Below are 20,014 nucleotides of genomic sequence, written 5' to 3' on the forward strand. Positions count from 1 at the left end.
CAAAAACATGTACTATTTGTTGGTGTCATTGATGAGTCTAAATTGTCCATAGGTTTGTTTGTGAGTAGGGACACACACAAATACTTGTCGAGGTAACACTCAGTTAAGCAGCAAACTGTCAAACTGCCTCTAGATAATGTTACATATTCCAATGCTAACAAAGTAAGTATGCCTTATTGAAAATGCTAGCCTGATGCTCATTTATATTGGCTTCAATGTAGACATGCTACTGATTAGCATTAGTGATTTTTACATGCCAATTTCAACACCTCCAAATTTGGTTACAGGAACTACAAATAAGATGAACGCTACAATTAAACAGCTGCTGTGTAACAAGTACAATACTTCCAGTATAAACACCTTTTAGGGTGCAACAAAAGACACAACTGGCACATTCAGCTTATTGGCAAAGACTACTTCCTAGCTAGGTAACACACTGTAGCCTATACACTACTGCCAGGGTTTCCCCTTGATGTATTTGATTGTGGCGGTGCGCTAAGGCAACATCTTAGCCGCCACACCTTAAAAATGTGTTTTTTTTTTTAATGTGAGGACAAAATAAAGTAATATAAGGTATTGTTGCATCCAGAAGGAGACACCGAGTGCTAAGCTCTTTTTAGCTTTAATTGCCAATATTAGGCTAACAACGGACCCAATTCCAACAATTATTGCATCTGTGCACACACGTCTCTGTGTTTCACTCTTCGACACGCAACAGTACTTCCTCATTCTCCACCGACATGGTGTGTTCAAAGACCATGGGAAAAATAAACACCATAACACACTAACATACACATTAACACCAGCGGGTCTTTACAGTATAAATTAATATATATAGTTTGTTATTCACGCACTATTGACCAGTGATGCACCAGAATTTAGCCATTCAAAAGAGATGTACTTTGATCACCGGAACAACGCTGCCGAAACCGAATGTTGTGATGACATGAGCCATATGCACAGGGTTGTCTGGATCGAAGGAAGCGTGTCCGCGATGGGGCCGTTCTTAAAAGTACCAGTAGAGTGGAAAAACAAGTTGCCTCTATATTGAAGCTATCATCATATACTGTATATCAGATGTATGACACCGAAAGACTTACAAAGTTTGCAAGTAAATATACATGATCAAAATAGAATCAATCTCATGAAGATTTCTGAGCCATTTTGGGAGATAAAGAGCTAGCCTGTCACATGCTTGCGTGATGTAGAGGTTGGAAGCACAGATTCCTTCATCACCAACAACAATGCAAATCATGCAGACTTTGTGAGAGCCAATAATTATTACTTTCGGGAAAAATAATGATCCAGAACCATATATTGTTGGTCCTAAATATAAGGAGGATGGGTTACAAGTTTTAGAAGCTCTGCTAAACAAATCCAGCTTTAGTAAAACACTACGCGTTATGTAGCAGTATTGCTAAGTGCTAAACAAGAAAGGCAAACTACAAACATAATAGAAGTATAGCTTACTGTACGATGTCTGCTCTCACTGTGATGACGACTGATAGAGTTTCCATATCTTCCCGTTTATATGAAGAATTAATCATGATGCACACAAAAGGAAAAGTCTCCCTGCAGACACTGTCTTCGGTTGTGTGTTTGAATGTCACAGATGAACAACTTCTAGATTCATGGCTAAATCCTCCTATCATCCAGATGAGAGGCGTGATTTATAATGTAGTATAACTTTGACGAGCCGAGATGTGATGATGCGGGAGCAGCAGAGGACTACTGAGCTGTGTGTTTTCAATGCGCCGCTAAAAATGGCTTGTCTGCGTCAGCACTTATAATAACAACATTGCTGATACTTGGTTAATATTCAGGTCAGGATATGTATATAGAGCATTGTTGGCGTGTTTTGGATGGTTATTTAGAGGGTTGTGTGGGCGGAAGAGAGAGCTATTGTTGACAGACTACATATGTATTTATTTATTTACGACTTTGAATATTTAATAATAATATTTCTTTTTGTTTTTCAAAAAAATGTTAAGATTTCGATGGGTGTATACGTACCTTTTAAGCACATTCAACATTAAACAAAAATGTGCTATAAAAATAAAGTGGATTGAATTGGATTGAAATACTACAAAGAAAATGATAATGATATTTTAGTCACAATAACTGTGATAGGAAATGTTCATATCCTTATATCCTTAATGCAAAGTCCATTATATACTACTTGCAAATGAGACTCACAAAACAATTAATAACAACCGGACAGCACAGTTTTCATAACAAAGTCCTTTTTAAATGTTATATTTAACAAATAGATTTTATTATTAAACAATAGACATTTATGAACACACACAAAACTACTGAAAATGTATTAGTACTGTCAATGTTTACTGTTGAAGGGGAACTGCACCTTTTTAGGAATTTATTTCACAATCATTATGTGAGATATGCCCAAATATGTTTTTCTTTTTACAGTAAATTCTAACTGGTAAATAAACGCTAGCGAAAGTCAGCTAACAAAGCAGGTAATGGGATTCGCTCTATTCTGCATATAAAGCACTCTAAAATCCTCTAACAATCTCCATTAAGGTTTGATATTGTCATGATCCGTGGTCCGGATCATGTTTTGTTTAGTTATGTTCTGTTAGTTTTGGACTTCTTTAGTTCCCGTTTAGGCTTCCTTGTTTGCTTTTGTCAGCATGGCGACTTATTGTGTTCACCTGTCTCTGATTAGTGCTCGCCCGCTCACCTGCTTCCCGAGCGCTAATCAGAGGCATTATTTAAGTTGCCCTTGCCAGTCACTCGTCCTGCTTTCGTTGTGTTTGTGTCACACGTTCATGCCAAGTAAGTTCTGTTTATGCCATGTCCTGGCCTATGCAACGTCTTTACTCTAGGTGTTTTAGGCACGCATGTTTTGTGTTATTTTCTTGTCGTGTGTTTATTGGAGGATTTATGATAAATAAATCATTTCTTACCTTACGCCTGTCGTCCGGAGCTGTCCGTCTTTTTGCATTGGAAGAACAACCGCGCAGCTGCAACCCCCCATCGTGACAGAACGAAAGCAGCATCCGTTCTTCCGCAAGCGGACCACAAGGAGATGGATGAAGGTACGTGCATGATGTTCCGAGCGATGGAAGTAGGAGACGCTTCGCTATTCGACGGAGGAGAGGTCGAACCTTATGTGGGGACCTGGAGGCTCCCTTATCCCCATCGACTCCCTCTGGTGCGAAGACATCGCCACTACACTACACAGCAGTACTGGACGCGCCGGCAAAGGCGGAAGCCGTCCAGAAGGGCTTCGCCTCGCCGTCCAGAAGGACTTCGCCTCGCCGTCAGAACGCGTCACTCCCGCAAGCTCTCCCCCCGGACCAAAGCAAGTTGCAGGCAGCCCAGTATCCTTCCCCTGATGACGTCACTCCGTCCACGGCTGATGACGTCATGGACCAGAATTTTTTTTTTCTGAATTCTGTCTCCTTGCGTCAGCAACCTCCTAAAGACTTTAATTCTAAAATTAAACGTTATCAGGACATTCTTTTGAAATTTAGATGTCAGCCACAGTCTCCTTCTGAGTGCCAAGCTCCGCCCCCTAGGACTCTAGCCCCGCCCACATCATTGACCTTTTCCTCTCGTCCTCCTACACGACCTCAGGTGGGGGATAGGGAAAGACATTTTGGACAATTTAGAGGGGAGGATTTTACCCCCCTCCTTACCTCCCGCCACCCACCCTTAAAGACTGTTCCAGACCGCAAGGAGCGCGCCTGGTATCCGCCCCTTGAGGGGGGGGCTGGGGCCGGGAGCTGTGCTGGTGGGGTAGCTCAGCTGCGCCCAACCAGGCAGCAACCTCCATCCCGGCCGCCACCACCAGTCTTTCGGCATGCCAGGCCGCATCCCCCAGCTAGACCGCCTCCGCCATGCTCATGGCTAACCTCAGCCCCGGTGGGCTTGCAGATGCCACCATCATCTCCGGTGGGCTTGCAAACGCCACCATCTCCAGTTCCAGTTCCTGCACCACGCCAGACGCCTGTACCTGCACCACGCCAGACGCCTGTACCTGCACCACGCCAGATGCCTGTACCTGCACCACGCCAGACGCCGGCACCTGCACCACGCCAGACGCCGGCACCTGCACCACGCCAGACGCCGGCACCTGCTACCACGCCTGACTCGCCGCCGGCACCTGCTACCACGCCTGACTCGCCGCTGGTACCTGCTACCACGGCTGTCTCGCCGCCGGTACCTGCTACCATGCCTGTCTCACAGGCGGTACCTGCTACCACGCCTGTCTCGCCGCCGGTACCTGCTACCACGCCTGTCTCGTCCGCTGCGGCGTCCAAGCCTGCCATGACGGCACCGACACGCCCACCTCCCCGTCAACCACGGATGTGGCCGCTCCCTGGTCGTCCGCCTCGCCAAGTGCGCCCACCTCCCCGTGGGCCACGAATGTGGCCATTCCCTGGTCGCCCGCCTCGCTTGCTGCAGCAGCGTTCCACTCGCCGCCGCCACTTGACTTTGCCTCGGTGGATTCGGGGACACTTGGCCTGGCGACCCACCGCCAGGTCCCCCTCCCGCCCTCCCATGACTCTCGATTCTGCCTTGTTTTTTGTTTTGGTGTTTTAGACATCTGGAATCTGTCTTTAAGGGGCGGGCTCTGTCATGATCCGTGGTCCGGATCATGTTTTGTTTAGTTATGTTCTGTTAGTTTTGGACTTCTTTAGTTCCCGTTTAGGCTTCCTTGTTTGCTTTAGTCACCATGGCGACTTATTGTGTTCACCTGTCTCTGATTAGTGCTCGCCCGCTCACCTGCTTCCCGAGCGCTAATCAGAGGCATTATTTAAGTTGCCCTTGCCAGTCACTCGTCCTGCTTTCGTTGTGTTTGTGTCACGCATTCATGCCAAGTAAGTTCTGTTTATGCCATGTCCTAGCCCATGCAACGTCTTTACTCTAGGTGTTTTAGGCACGCATGTTTTTTGTTATTTTCTTCTCGTGTTTATTGGAGGATTTATGAGAAATAAATAATATCTTACCTTACGCCTGTCGTCCGGAGCTGTCCGTCTTTTTGCATTGGAAGAACAACCGCGCAGCTGCGACCCCCCATCGTGACAGATATACACACCGTAAATATATACTGTATGTAATTCGCTATTTCCTTCAACAATAACGACTACTACGACTGCTTTAAGACAAATGAGAACCTTATCTTTTTGAGCTGAATATAAGAGAATGAGCTTTAAGTTTAAGAAGTTGAGTAATAAACGGATCCAACAAGTAGTACTATTGTTAAGTGCTAAACAAGAAATAAAAACTACGAACATATACAATCATCTTCTGTACAATGTCTGCTCTCAGTGAAATGCCGACTGAAGAATTAATCATAATCCTCACACAGGTAGAAATAAAAGCAACTTTTCATGTCTTCCTCACCATCTCCGGGTATAAGTTGGCTGTTAAAGTTGACCAACTTCTTGGTTTATGGCCACAACCTTCTGCTATACAAGTGTGAGGCATGAGTTGTAATGTACAATTAACTTTAACCAACTCAGAGGTGATGCAGCAGCTCACCAGCTCAGTATGTCAATAGCTGCAGTAACTTGAGTGAAGTCCCCCCCTCCCCCCCCCCCACACACACACTTTGTCAAGATCTCCCCAAACTTGTCCCATTTGTTTATACCACATTTGTGCTAGTTTTTGCTGCAAACTTTTTTTGTTTGTGCGTTAGTTTTTAAGATATTATAAAGTACATTTTCTGACTTGTGATGTCATCCAGCCAGCCATTAAGTGTTATTATTTATTCCTAACCAGTCCTCCAACCATGTCAAAATCCCCCCAAACCTGTCCCATTCATTTGTACTTGGTGTGTACTTGTTTGTACTGCAAAACATGTTAGTCTAACTATTATGGTTTTTAAGTTATTACTGTTTTAGGTGATTGACATGTGTGAAGTTGGCCACCTCACCTTATTTAAAACCCCCCAAACTTGTCCCAATCGTGTGTACTCGTTTGTGCTGCAAAAAATGTCATTTGTGCTTTTACGGTTTTTAGGTTGTGAACGTTTTATAGTTTTTCCATCCATCCATTTTCTACCGCTTATTCCCTTCGGGGTCGCGGGGGGCGCTGGAGCCTATCTCAGTTACAATCAGGCGGAAGGCGGAGTACACCCTGGACAAGTCGCCACCTCACCACAGGGCCAACACAGATAGACAGACAACATTCACACTCACGTTCACACACTAGGGCCAATTTAGTGTTGCCAATCAACCTATCCCCAGGTGCATGTCTTTGGAGGTGGGAGGGAGCCGGAGTACCCGGAGGGAACCCACACAGTCACGGGGAGAACATGCAAACTCCACACAGAAAGATCCCGAGCCCGGGATTGAACCCAGGACTACTCAGGACCTTGGTATTTAATTATTATTCATACCCAAACCTGCTGTGCTGCTGCAGTGTTAATGGATCAACAAAAGCATTAATCATAATCTTAATAAAACAATTAGAACACTATGGCATCAGATGTTTCGTCTTGAGCTGGGTAAGAAGCTATTTAACCAACAGGAAGCAATATGTGAAGATAGGAAAACAAACCTCTATAGCAGGGGTCTCAAACACGCGGATCGCGGGGCAATTGCGGCCTGCAAGACGTTATTTTGCGGCCCCCACCTTAATATGAAAGTTTAATGTTAGTGCGGCCCACGAGCATACTTGCCAACCCTCCCGATTTTTCCGGGAGACTCCCGAATTTCAGTGCCCCTTCAGAAAATCTTCCAGGGCAACCGTTCTCCCGATTTTCACCCGGACAACATTATTAAGGGCGTGCCGTGATGGCACTGCCTTTAGCGTCTTCTACAACCGCTTTTTCACCATACAACCAGCGTGCCAGCCCAGTCACATAAGATATGCGGCGTCTGCAGACACACGTGAGTGACTGCAAGGCATACTTGATCAACAGCCATACAGGTCACACTGAGGGTAGCCGTATAAAAAACTTTAACACTGTTAAAAATATGCGCCACATTGTGAACCCACATCAAAAAAGAATGACAAACACATTTCGGGAGAACATCTGCACCGTAACACAACATAAACACAACAGAACAAATACCCAGAATCTCTTGTAGCCCTAACTCTTCCGGGCTACATAATAAACCCCCGCTACCACCAAAGCGGAACGACACACATTGCGGAAATAACATTATTCTGCGTGCGTCGGCTAAATACAAATATATTCCACAAACCCAAACATGTCTTTTTCAAAGCCTGCAGTGAAGAGAAAGGTTAGTGATGAGCAAAGACAATTCCAGGAAAAGTGGGAGATGCAATATTTCTTTGTTGAGCACAGGGGCACCCCGACATGTCTTATTTGCACAGAGAAAGTTGCGGTGCACAAGGAATACAATTTGATACGTCATTATACAACTAGACATGCTGAGGAGTATGCAAAATACCAGGGAGATGAGAGAGTGAACCGGGTTGCAAATTTTAAAACCAGTCTACTGAGGCAACAACATTTCTTCAAGAAAGCAACCGAAAAGAGCGATGCAGCAGTCAAAGCTAGCTACATGGTGAGTGATATGGTTGCTAGGGCGGGAAAGCCATTCAAAGAAGGTGAATTCATTAAAAAGTGCATGTTAGATTTTTTTAAAGAAATATTTTCTTGTGGCCCAGCCTCACCCAGTTTCTGCATCCAGTGGCCCCCAGGTAAATTGAGTTTGAGACCCCTGCTCTATAGAGTTGAAAATATCTCGTGGCGTAACTCAAGGATCAATACTGGTACCAAAATAGTTAAATCTTTATAAAAATGACATTACAAAGAACTTAAAATTAGTATTATTTGCAGATGACACAACTGTGTTTTGTTCAGGAGAGAAGACACAAAAGCTAATACAAATAATAACAGAAGGAATGAACAAATTAAAAAGATGGTTTGACAAAAACAGAATATCTTTGAATCTCAGTAAAACTAAAATAATGCTATTTGGTAACAATAGAAGAGAAAATCAAACACAAATACAAATAGATGGAATATACATTGAAAGAGTAAAGAAAACACATTTTGGGACATAAGGGTGTAATAATATATGATCAAATTAACTGGAAATCTCATATAAAAAATATACAACATAAAGTAGCAATACATATTTCTATAATGAATAAATCAAAATATGTTCCGGACCAAAAATCACTTCATATTCTCTACTGCTCACTAGTGTTACCATATATAGTTATTGTGCAGAAATATGGGGAAACAACTACAAAAGTACACTTCATTCACTAAATGTCTTTCAAAAAAGATCAGTTAGAATAATACATAGTGTTGGATATAGGGAACATACAAACCCTTTATTTATTGAATCAACAATATTGAAATTCAACGAATCAGTGCATTTGCAAACAGCTAGAATTATGTACAAATCAAACTATAACCAGCAACCCACGAATGTACAACAATTCTTCTCAATAAAAGAGGAGAAATATAACCTTAGAGGAAAATCTAATTGAAAACATCTGTATGCTCGTACATCACTTACAACCTTTAGCATATCAGTATGTGGAATTAAATTATGGAATGGATTAAGCAAGGAAATCTAACAAATCACTAATATGATTCAGTTTAAGAGACTGTTCAAACTACAAGTGTTCACAAAGTACGAAGAAAAAGAATTATGATAAATATCTTAAACTTAAAAAAAAACATAAACAATTATTTATGTATTTAATATTTGTTTACTTACTTAAGGTGTATTTACTTATTTATTCATTCATTAATTTATTCACTGTTCTGTTACAAACAGAGAACAAAGAAATGGGATAAAACTGCTATGATATGAAAAGGGGTGGGGATAAATAAGCTCTGCTTCTTCCTATTCCTTTTCGGACGTGTTGTAATGAAACAACTGGAAATATGTGATCCATTACTTTGTAATTGTATTGTATGCATGTTCGAAATAAACTAAAAATGAACTGAACTGAACTCAACTGAACGCTACCAGCATGTCAAAATCTCCCTGAAGTTGTCCGATTCGTTTGTGCTTCATTTGTGCTCGTTTGTGCTACAAAAATGTTACATTTTTTAAGTTAACATAACATGGTATTTATATGTAATTAACATTGTACTAATCATAACTAGACCCCAACTATGTCAAACTTCCCCAAACTTGTATCATTTGTTTGTGCTTTGTTTGTGCTTGTCTTTGCTGAAATTTTTTTTGGTCTAACTTATAGTTTTTAAGTCATTAACATTTTATAGAGCTGGTATTAATCATAATTAATCAACAACTTGAAAACTACACACAAACCAGCACAAACAAATCACAAATGAATGGGGCAACTTTGGAGAGATGTTGACATGTTTGGAGGGTTGGTTATGAATAATACCATCTAAATACCATAAAAACCATACAACGTTAATACCTTAAAAAAATCACAAATAAAAATGTTTGCATCACAAACCAGCACAAGCATAACACAAACGATTGGTGAACGTTTGGAGTGATTTGGACAAGGTGAGGGGTTGGGGTTTGGGGGGACTGGATAACATCACTAGTCAGAAAATGTATTTTAGAATAATTTAAAAACCGCAACAGCGCAAACGGAAACATTTTCAGCCCACACGTTCGAGACAAGTTTGGGGAAATTTGGGCAAGGTGGGGGGTCCAACTTCACACAGGTGTTGCGGTAGCTACGTTACATCTCTGTGATCAATGTGCTGCTAAAAAGTAGTTCCTTAGTGTTTGCACTTGTAATACCAATACCGCAAATACTTGGTAAAAATTCAGGTTACAAAACGTAACTGGAGTATTGTTTTTTAGAAGGCTTTATTAGGAAATAGTTTACTCCTATTCGCTGCATTGTTAGCCAACTCATACTTGCAGTATATTACGAATTAAAATGTACAAAAATAAGACATATGTGTTCTTGTCTTACATAGGGATTGTGAATGATAGGAAACATTCCCCAAAATTGCAGTTTCCTTTCAAGTACTAGTATAGATTCCAAGGTACCCAGGATTGGTACTGTTCAAATGTGAAAGATACTCATTCCTACATGTGTGTTAGACTTTGACTGACAGTTTATCATTCCATTCAGCTGGGATAGGTTAAATATTTCTTGCGGCACAACAATTGGAAAAGAAACATTGTGTTACCTGTCATGTCTACGACAGGCTTTTGCACAAACTTTTTCTGTTGACGTGCCTCTGGGCACGCTCACATTCATGCAAATGTTTCTGTCTACAGGCTGTGTGAGACTGTAGTGCCCCTTGAGGACCCCATTATCACAGAGACCACCTCAACTTTGCAGGAGTGGGGTGTCTTGTGGAAGCAACTCTATGTGGCAAGTAGCAATTTACGAATACACACAACATAACAGATATGACAACACATTCCTAAGCAATAAGTGTGAGACCAGCTCTTACGTTCACTGGATTTTCCTAGGATATTTGGGAGCAAAGCAGCTTTCGCATGAAAATATTTCATCCATCGTTGTTTCATTTGCATCCTCCAGAGGGGTTTAACGGAACAGGCTTTTTCAGCATGTTTTTCCTCCATGCGCCTAATTCAGCACATATCACCCTGAGTTCTGCAAAAGTTGAGATATAGCCTAAATGTACAGGGCACCTTGTACAGATATTCCAGAAGCATGTCTTGATTGTTGCCCTAGATTTTCATGCACTATCTCAGTGGGCGCAGAAATGGGTTCTGGACACAGATAATGGCCCACAGACCTGTCACACCCAATTTCATGCGCTGTCATTCAGCCTTTGATTGATCTTGGCCTGGTTCACTTAGTTGCAGTATCATCTTCACTTGCTGGGCAAAAGTGATTACTGGAAACCTAAAACATCCTTAATCCAGCTCCAGGGCAGGCAGAAAGGGTTAGAAGCCTTTTTTTTTTTACATAACCTCTCACCAAGGACTGCTCATGTTCTGAGCCAAGATTACTGTGATGATGTAACTTCCTCTGAAGCTCGACTAATGCGATGCGTTGTTTTAATGGTGCTTGTTTCGGTGCTCACCCCCAGTGTGATACAGGCCATGCTGCCACAGTTGGCTAGATAATAATAGGATGTATCACGGACAAGACACAGATAGACTCTACCCTATTGTTGCCTGTTTGAATTTGTTGTATTATATCCAGGAGCAATGGTCTAAACATAATGTTGGGAAATGCACATTTAGCCCTACAAAAGAGACGTCTGGAAGGGCTCATCAATTCCTGACAAAATCTTCGTTCCTCAGCAGCCTTGGAGAACAAGCAATCTTTATCCTCATTAAATTTACATGACTATTGTGGCGCTGTTTAATCTATGCACAAACCTAAGGAGTAATGTGTCTTTGTCATATCATTAGGGAGAACAGAGATTGTCTGAATTTATTTTGTTGTCCTTGCTCTATAAGAAATTACCACCAGGAGGTCAAAGCAGGAGAGTAATATTTGTGTTTTAGACCTCTGGGCATGAATCTCAGTGGAAACACATATGGTAAATGGCTTGATTTTATATGGCGGCCTTCCTACCCTCAGGGTACTCGAAACACTTTCACCTCTTCACACAGTGATGATGATGTATAGTTCTACGGAACGAAGGTAATCAGATCATTTGTAGCATTATCAGCAGCTGGGGGTTCAATAAGTTTCACAAGAACACTTTGACAAGGACTGAGGGCGAACCAGGAACTTAAAAATATTTTCTACGTGAGATGGAGTCACGCAGTCACATATTGTGGGCTGTTATAGCTAGAAATTAAGGAAGAAAAAAAAAAGTAATATTAGGCTGTGAATCTTTGGGCACCACACCAGGGGCGTCACTAGCTTTTAAGGACAGGGGTGGCTTAGCCCCCAGGAGATGCACAGGATGCGAGCGAACGTAGCGCACGAGCACAAAACTTCACAAACGGCTAACAAAGACTTAGAAATTAATCATTGTTATTATTATTATTTCAGTGGGTTTATTTTCAATCTGTGTTCAGTACAACAACAAACATGGGTTTGCACAGTGACATTTTGTTTACAGCATCAACGAGAAACAATTACTTGCATGATCCTTCAAGATACGCTGAAACACAATGAAAGTCATGGCATTAGCCTCTATGTTATTCATTCACAACATAGAGGCTAATGCCACCACTTTAGCTCACAATACAATAATTGATGGTTCCCAAATATTTTGAAGTTGCACAGATTACATTTTGGGCACATATGTGACTAAAATGGTTGTAAATTCAAGCCCTGGAAATATTACTTAATTACTTGAATTAAAGTAATATCTGGATCGGGATAATTTGGCTTGTATATAATATATTTATATATATATATATATATATATATATATATATATATATATATATATATATATATATATATATATATATATATATATATATATATATATATATATATATATATATATATATATATATATATATATATATATATATATATATATATATATATTATGGCAAGCCGTTAAGGAAATTAAATATATATGGAAGTCTGAATTGAAATGAGGAACTTTTATATATACTGTAAATAAGAAAGACTTAGAGTCCGTCTGCTGATCTGAAAAAGAGCCAAAGCTGTCAAAGAGCTGAGGGACCATCTTCAAAGTGCGATGCTGAAACAAATAATGCAAACAATAAAATGTAACTTCCATGGTTTGGGATTAATGTAGTCCCGTCACCCCGGGGACGGTAAAAAAAATGCACGGGACGAAATTAAATGCTCCCCGGGACGATGGCTTTTAACCAATTGTTTCCTTTTTCTTTTTATGTATTTGTTCATTTTACATTTTATATTAAATGCCTTGGTTTTTCCACCCTCTGAAAATCCTATGAAATGTTTAACAAGCATCCTATAATAATACAACAGCTATTAATGTAACAATACAATAAAACAAATATATTTAATGATGTTTTTTTCATTATTTTAACAATAGGCTAATGTATATTACTTTATATTGATTCTACAAGAAACACAAAACTTAAAAACTAAATTATTTACAATTGCAGACACAAGGTTCTTGTTCTGCAGTGCTGTGTGCTAATGTGCTTCGTACACCTGCAGGACCGCAAGCAAGGTCGCAGAGAAAATGCGAACTGGATTTTGAGTGATGTGGGCATTTTCTATATGAACAAGTCCAAGGACCGCAAGCAAGGTCACAGAGAAAATGCGGACTGGATTTTGAGTGATGTGGGCATTTTCTATATGAACAAGTGGAATGGATTGGATACAGACGCACTAAAGGGGCTCTCTACCTTACGCTATGAAGTGAGGGGAAACTGAGTGAATAATGACAGGTTATATGATTATTTATTCAAACTCATATTCGGGCCACTCTTCAATGAATATATCGGCATGTATTTGTAAAAAAAAAAAAAAAAAAAAAAGTTTATTTTTTTATTTTTATTTTTAACACCAAATTATTTAGGGGGGGGGGCTTTAGAACATTTTAGGGGGGCTTTAGAGGCTAATGCCACCACTTTACACTTTACACTTTACATAGCCCCCCTAAAATAGGCCTAACAACGCCAATGCACCACACGATTCGATTCGATTCAATTCTTGGGGGTAACGATTCAATTCAGAATCGATTCTTGATTCAAAATGATTCTCAATTCAAAATCAATACTTTTTAATAACATTGGGTGTCAGTTCTATGATTAACGACATTCTTCCGTGAAATAAACAGCTCTAATAAATTTCTGCATTACTTAAAAGAAAACTGTTTTTGTTTAAAAAAAAAATATTCTACCACAACATTTAATAATGACACATACAAATAAAGCAAGAGAAGTTGAGACACTTGTGATTTAGGGCTATATAAATAAACATTGATTGATTGATTGAAGTATTCAACACTTCTCTTCTCTAAAGTTAATCTGTGCAGCAGATATGATTATCTACATCAACAATGTGATTTGCCTGAGTGGATGTTCAGGACATATAAGTTAAAGTTAAAGTTAATATACCAATGACTGTCACATATAAAAAAAATGAAAATGATTATATATATATATATATATATATATATATATATATATATATATATATATATATATATATATATATATATATATATATATATATATATATATATATATATTACAAAAATAAGTACTAACCAAATATAAGAAGCTTCACCCCTGGAGTCATATTTTTTGCGCTTAAGAAACTTCTCTGCGACTCTAGCTCCAGACTTCTTATAATTGTTTGAGACTGTCATTACTGCCACAAGTGGTGGGAAATTGTATTACATTTAAGTACCACTGCAGCCCATATGGACCTCAGCTGTGAAACAGAGATTTTTAGTTGGGCCTCTAGGGGGCCAACAATGGTTAATAAACACTAATCGAGATAGATGTATCACATTTATAACCTACTTTTTGCGTGTGTCTGCAAGATGTTCTTTTCTGGAGGCGATCCCAGATTGCAAATGAGTCAAGCCCCACCTTCTCTAAAGTATCATAATTTATCCTTTGGAAATTTATACTGTTCAATATATATCTTGACGTTGTCGCCAATATTTTTTTTATCGACACGGTTGAACATAAATTTCATAACCGGTATAAAGATTCACCCGCTCACAACATCAAGTACACCTGCACTCTCTGATCGATACATACTCTAGAAATGCATAGAAAAAGCAGTTTTCACCAGCATTTATGTCACAAGTCGGTGTTATTGTGTGCATGCCATGATAAGATGACAGTAATACTTTATCGTTTCCTCAAACCAAGCAATGTCGCTGTGTTTTTACGTCGGAGTTTAGCAGCTAATCCGATTTTGTACTGGTCCATCTTGATAAAACAGCCCCAAGTAAAATGTCGTAAAGGCAAATAAACACAGAAGTATTTATTCTATAGACATCAGAGTAGTGGGAGGGCACTAGACGAGAATGAATAACACCAAAGCTCCAGGCAGAAGGCATTATAGTCACACATTATTGCATACTAGAAATGCCCACATCAGTTGATCCATCAATCAGTGACGTCACTGATTCTCCACTGTTAAAAAAATAACCCCAAACCCCCTGAACAGAGGCAACCCAAATTAATCCAAGTGTATGAACCTAACAATTTGATGCTTTAGCATTGTGTAACATGAGTATCCAACATTATAACATTTATAAGTCAGTAAAGAATAAAAAAAAAAAAATCATAATTTTATCATTTCATTTATGTTACTAAAGAAGTTGTCTCTGAATATTTATTTTGCTTTGAATAAGTAGTGAGTAGGTGTGTCATCTCTTCCTCTCTTTTTTTCATATTTTCTTTTAGGGTTTGCAAATTTTGCTAAAATGTCCTATCAGTTGTGAGGTTTTATGATGGATTTGTTGTCTGAGCAGCTGAGTATTTAGTAGGCTATGTCAATAACTGCTTTTTAAATAAAAATACACAGAGTAGTCTCATTGTATGATTTGGTGCCATTCATATACTGTATAGCTGATTTATAAACTAATTACCAGATTACACCACATAACTACCAACTTTATGATAGTACTGGAGGTAATATCCACCCATAACATGGTTCATTCTGTGCATAATAATAATGTGATCTAAAGAGACCTTATATCCTTACGTTTTGGCTGATTTCACAGAAACACAAGATAGACCTATTCCATAAGCTCCGCCATGTGATGAATGAGCTCATCGACCTGCGTCGGCAGCTGATTCAGGGTCACCTTGCCCAGGATCAGACCCGTGAGATCAAGCGGCACATCACTGTACGCCTTGACTGGGGCAATGAGTGAGTTTCTCCTCTATTAAATAAATGCATAATATGAATATACAGTGAAGACTTGGAGTGTTGTGTCAGTATATGCCAACAGAGTAATACCATTATGATTGAGGTCATTATTGTAATTCTACTCAACATCTACAAATACAGATACAGTTAGATCCAGAAGTATTGACATACATTTTCAAATGTTCTCTGTAAATACCACCACAGTTAAAACCAGTAAAAGTGTGATTGAAGTGTAAGCCTTGATAAAAAGAGGCACTCTGAATAAAATGTCTGTCATTACCAAATGGTACCGGTACATGAATGCCATAATTTTGCTGCAGCCTACACTTCATAACCTATTGATGCTTTATTTAAAAATCTTAAAATTAATTGCATTATATAGTATGTCATGCTCACAATAAACACATTTTCAAGCTGAGGTTGTAGACAAGTGCATGTCAAGCAGATTCAAATCATTGTGCTTCTCCCTGAAGGAACTGTAACACCGTATTCTCTCTGCTGCCACTTCTTAAATGTAAGTGAGCAGTGACAACCATAAACAAGACAAAGAAGGGAGGGCTCCTTCTTGATTGAGGCAGAGCTTGATTTGTCGTAGCTGTCCACACGATATACCATACCAAAATAGAGACACTTTGAACGGGATCTAAGGATCTGGAAACATTAAATATGTCATGTTATAAAAAACTTAGAAAAAAAACGGAAAAAAAAAATAAAAAAATTTGTATTTTTTCTAAGTACAAAATCGAGAGAGGCTAAAAATCACCTCTTTTTCCTTCTCTCGATCAGACACTTAGAAAAAAAACGGAAAAAAAAAAAATAAAAAATTTGGATTTTTTCTAAGTACAAAATCGAGAGTGGCTAAAAATCACCTCTTTTTTCCTTCTCTCGATCAGACACTTGTTTTATGGCTGCTGAATAGTGTATTTTACAGAGAAATTAGTCAAAACTGATTATGCGATTTCAATTATAACAATATCCTCTTATGGCTTTGGATAAATGATGATCTTCTTAGATAAAAATACCGCCCGCTAAACAGCATGCGCAAACTACTCAATTGTGTGTACTATTAGTATATGTGTAATTTACTAAGACTGCATTTACAGTTGATAACTGGTGCAGACTGCCCTATTGAAATTTACATTTTTACGTGTACTACCGGCATTTTGTGCCCATGAAACACTAATTTCCCTCCACAGTCATGATATCATGCTCCGACTTGTGGAGTTTGTTGAACAAGCAGCGCTTATTTCTAATCTGTACCATCTTTTCTGCAAAATAGAATCACAATCTAGACAATGAAACAATTTTTATGACGCTGACAAAGCGCACTCTGAGGCGGTGACAGACCATCACAACACCACAGCACATTCATGCATCTGGAATGATCCAAATGCAAGGTAATGCATATTCCAAGACATTTTTTCATGCAGGAGATATATTACAATAATATACTTCCGAAATGAACAACGAAAGCCATTAAAAAAACAATAAAAGACACCAAAACACATCGATTTCATTCATTTTAAGTCATCCATCAGCTGTAAAATTATAAAATGATGATGCTGAATAGACGATATGTCTAATTTTTTTTTTTTTTGGTAGTCAATTTATGTTGAAAAGCATACGTAGGACAGAGACTCCTTTCTCACAGCCATTTCTGCTCAACTGCCAGTTTGCATGTCCTGTATAGAAATACGAAGACCTCCATGAAAAATAAAAACGAAGAATCCAGATTTCCCTCGCCCGGCGCGGGTCACCGGGGCCCCCTTCTGGAGCCAGGCCTGGAGGTGGGGCACGATGGCAAGCGCCCATGGGGCCCGGCCGGGCACAGCCCGAAGAGGCAACGTGGGTCCCCCCTCCAATGGGCTCACCACCCATAGCAGAGGCCATAGAGGTCGGGTGCAATGTGAGATGGGCGGCAGCCGAAGGCAGGGCACTTGGCGGTCCGATCCTCGGCTACATAAACTAGCTCTTGGGATGTGGAACGTCACCTCGCTGTGGGGGAAGGAGCCTGAGCTAGTGCGCGAGGTGGAGAAGTTCCGGCTACATATAGCCGGACTCACTTCGACGCACAGCAAGGGCTCTGGAACCAGTTCTCTTGAGAGGGGCTGGACTCTCTTCCACTCTGGCGTTGCCAGCAGTGAGAGGCGACGGGCTGGTGTGGCAATTCTTGTTGCCCCCCGGCTCAGAGCCTGCACATTGGATTTCAACCCAGTGGACGAGAGGGTAGCTTCCCTCCGCCTTCGGGTGGGGGGACGGGTCCTGACTGTCGTTTGCGCTTACGCGCCAAATGGCAGCTCAGAGTACCCACCCTTTTTGGATTCACTCGAGGGAGTACTTAAAAGTGCTCCCCCGGGTGATTCCCTCATTCTACTGGGGGTCTTCAACGCTCGTATTGGCAACGACAGTGAAACCTGGAGAGGCGTGATTGGGAAGAATGGCCGCCCGGATCTGAACCAGAGTGGTGTTTTGTTATTGGACTTTTGTGCCCGTCACAGATTGTCTATAACGAACACCATGTTCAAACATAAGGGTGTCCATATGTGCACTTGGCACCAGGACACCCTAGGCCGCAGTTCCATGATCGACTTTGTAGTTGTGTCATCGGATTTGCGGCCTCATGTTTTGGACACTCGGGTGAAGAGAGGGGCAGAGCTTTCTACCGATCACCACCCGGTGGTGAGTTGGCTGCGATGGTGGGGCATGATGCCCGACAGACCTGGCAGGCCCAAACGCATTGTGAGGGTTTGCTGGGAACGTCTGGCAGAGTCTCCTGTCAGAGAGAGTTTCAATTCCCACCTCCGGAAGAACTTTGAACATGTCACGAGGGAGGTGCTGGACATTGAGTCCGAGTGGACCATGTTCCGCACCTCTATTGTCGAGGCAGCTGATTGGAGCTGTGGCCGCAAGGTAGTTGGTGCCTGTCGTGGCGGTAATCCTAGAACCCGTTGGTGGACACCGGCGGTGAGGGATGCCGTCAAGCTGAAGAAGGAGTCCTATCGGGTTCTTTTGGCTCATAGGACTCCTGAGGCAGCGGACAGGTACCGACAGGCCAAGCAGTGTGCGGCTTCAGCGGTCGCGGAGGCAAAAACTCGGACATGGGAGGAGTTCGGGGAAGCCATGGAAAACGACTTCCAGACGGCTTCGAAGCGATTCTGGACCACCATCCGCTGCCTCAGGAAGGGGAAGCAGTGCACTATCAACACCTTGTATGGTGAGGATGGTGTTCTGCTGACCTCGACTGCGGATGTTGTGGATCGGTGGAGGGAATACTTTGAAGACCTCCTCAATCCCACCAACACGTCTTCCTATTAGGAAGCAGTGCCTGGGGAATCCGTGGTGGGCTCTCCTATTTCTGGGGCTGAGGTTGCTGAGGTAGTTAAAAAGCTCCTCGGTGGCAAGACCCCGGGGGTTGATGAGATCCGCCCGGAGTTCCTTAAGCATCTGGATTCTGTGGGGCTGTCTTGGTTGACAAGACTCTGCAGCATCGCGTGGACATCGGGGGCGGTACCTCTGGATTGGCAGACCGGGGTGGTGGTTCCTCTCTTTAAGAAGGGGAACCAGAGGGTGTGTTCTAACTATCGTGGGATCACACTCCTCAGCCTTCCCGGTAAGGTCTATTCAGGTGTACTGGAGAGGAGGCTACGCCGGATAGTCGAACCTCGGATTCAGGAGGAACAGTGTGGTTTTCGTCCTGGTCGTGGAACTGTGGACCAGCTCTATACTCTCGGCAGGGTCCTTGAGGGTGCATAGGAGTTTGCCCAACCAGTCTACATGTGCTTTGTGGACTTGGAGAAGGCATTCGACCGTGTCCCTCGGGAAGTCCTGTGGGGAGTGCTCAGAGAGTATGGGGTATCGGACTGTCTGATTGTGGCGGTCCGCTCCCTGTATGATCAGTGTCAGAGCTTGGTCCGCATTGCCGGCAGTAAGTCGGACACGTTTCCAGTGAGGGTTGGACTCCGCCAAAATTGCCCTTTGTCACCGATTCTGTTCATAACTTTTATGGACAGAATTTCTGGGCGCTGTCAAAGCATTGAGGGTATCCGGTTTGGTGGCTGCAGGATTAGGTCTCTGCTTTTTGCAGATGATGTGGTCCTGATGGCTTCATCTGGCCAGGATCTTCAGCTCTCATTTGATCGGTTCGCAGCTGAGTGTGAAGCAACTGGGATGAGAATCAGCACCTCCAAGTCCGAGTCCATGGTTCTCGCCCGGAAAAGGGTGGAGTGCCATCTACGGGTTGCGGAGGAGACCCTGCCCCAAGTGGAGGACTTCAAGTACCTCGGAGTCTTGTTCACGGGTGAGGGAAGAGTGGATTGTGAGATCG

General features: G+C 41.5%; 1 protein-coding gene across 4 annotated transcripts in view; it reads left to right on the forward strand.

The window, feature by feature from the left end:
- LOC133653886 (dedicator of cytokinesis protein 3-like) overlaps window positions 1–20,014 on the forward strand; it is a 151,722-nt gene that overhangs the window by 62,023 nt on the left and 69,685 nt on the right. For all 4 annotated transcript variants that reach the window (XR_009826784.1, XM_062053696.1, XM_062053697.1 and 1 more), the window contains 2 exons: window positions 10,185–10,281; window positions 15,542–15,690. Coding sequence is in view for 3 of the 4 variants with exons in the window: in XM_062053696.1 (XP_061909680.1) it covers window positions 10,185–10,281; window positions 15,542–15,690 (246 nt within the window). In the remaining variant the exon portion in view is untranslated. The remainder of the gene's footprint in view (window positions 1–10,184; window positions 10,282–15,541; window positions 15,691–20,014) is intronic.

Source organism: Entelurus aequoreus, linkage group LG07, assembly GCF_033978785.1.
Source record: "Entelurus aequoreus isolate RoL-2023_Sb linkage group LG07, RoL_Eaeq_v1.1, whole genome shotgun sequence".
NCBI classification, from domain to species: domain Eukaryota; kingdom Metazoa; phylum Chordata; class Actinopteri; order Syngnathiformes; family Syngnathidae; genus Entelurus; species Entelurus aequoreus.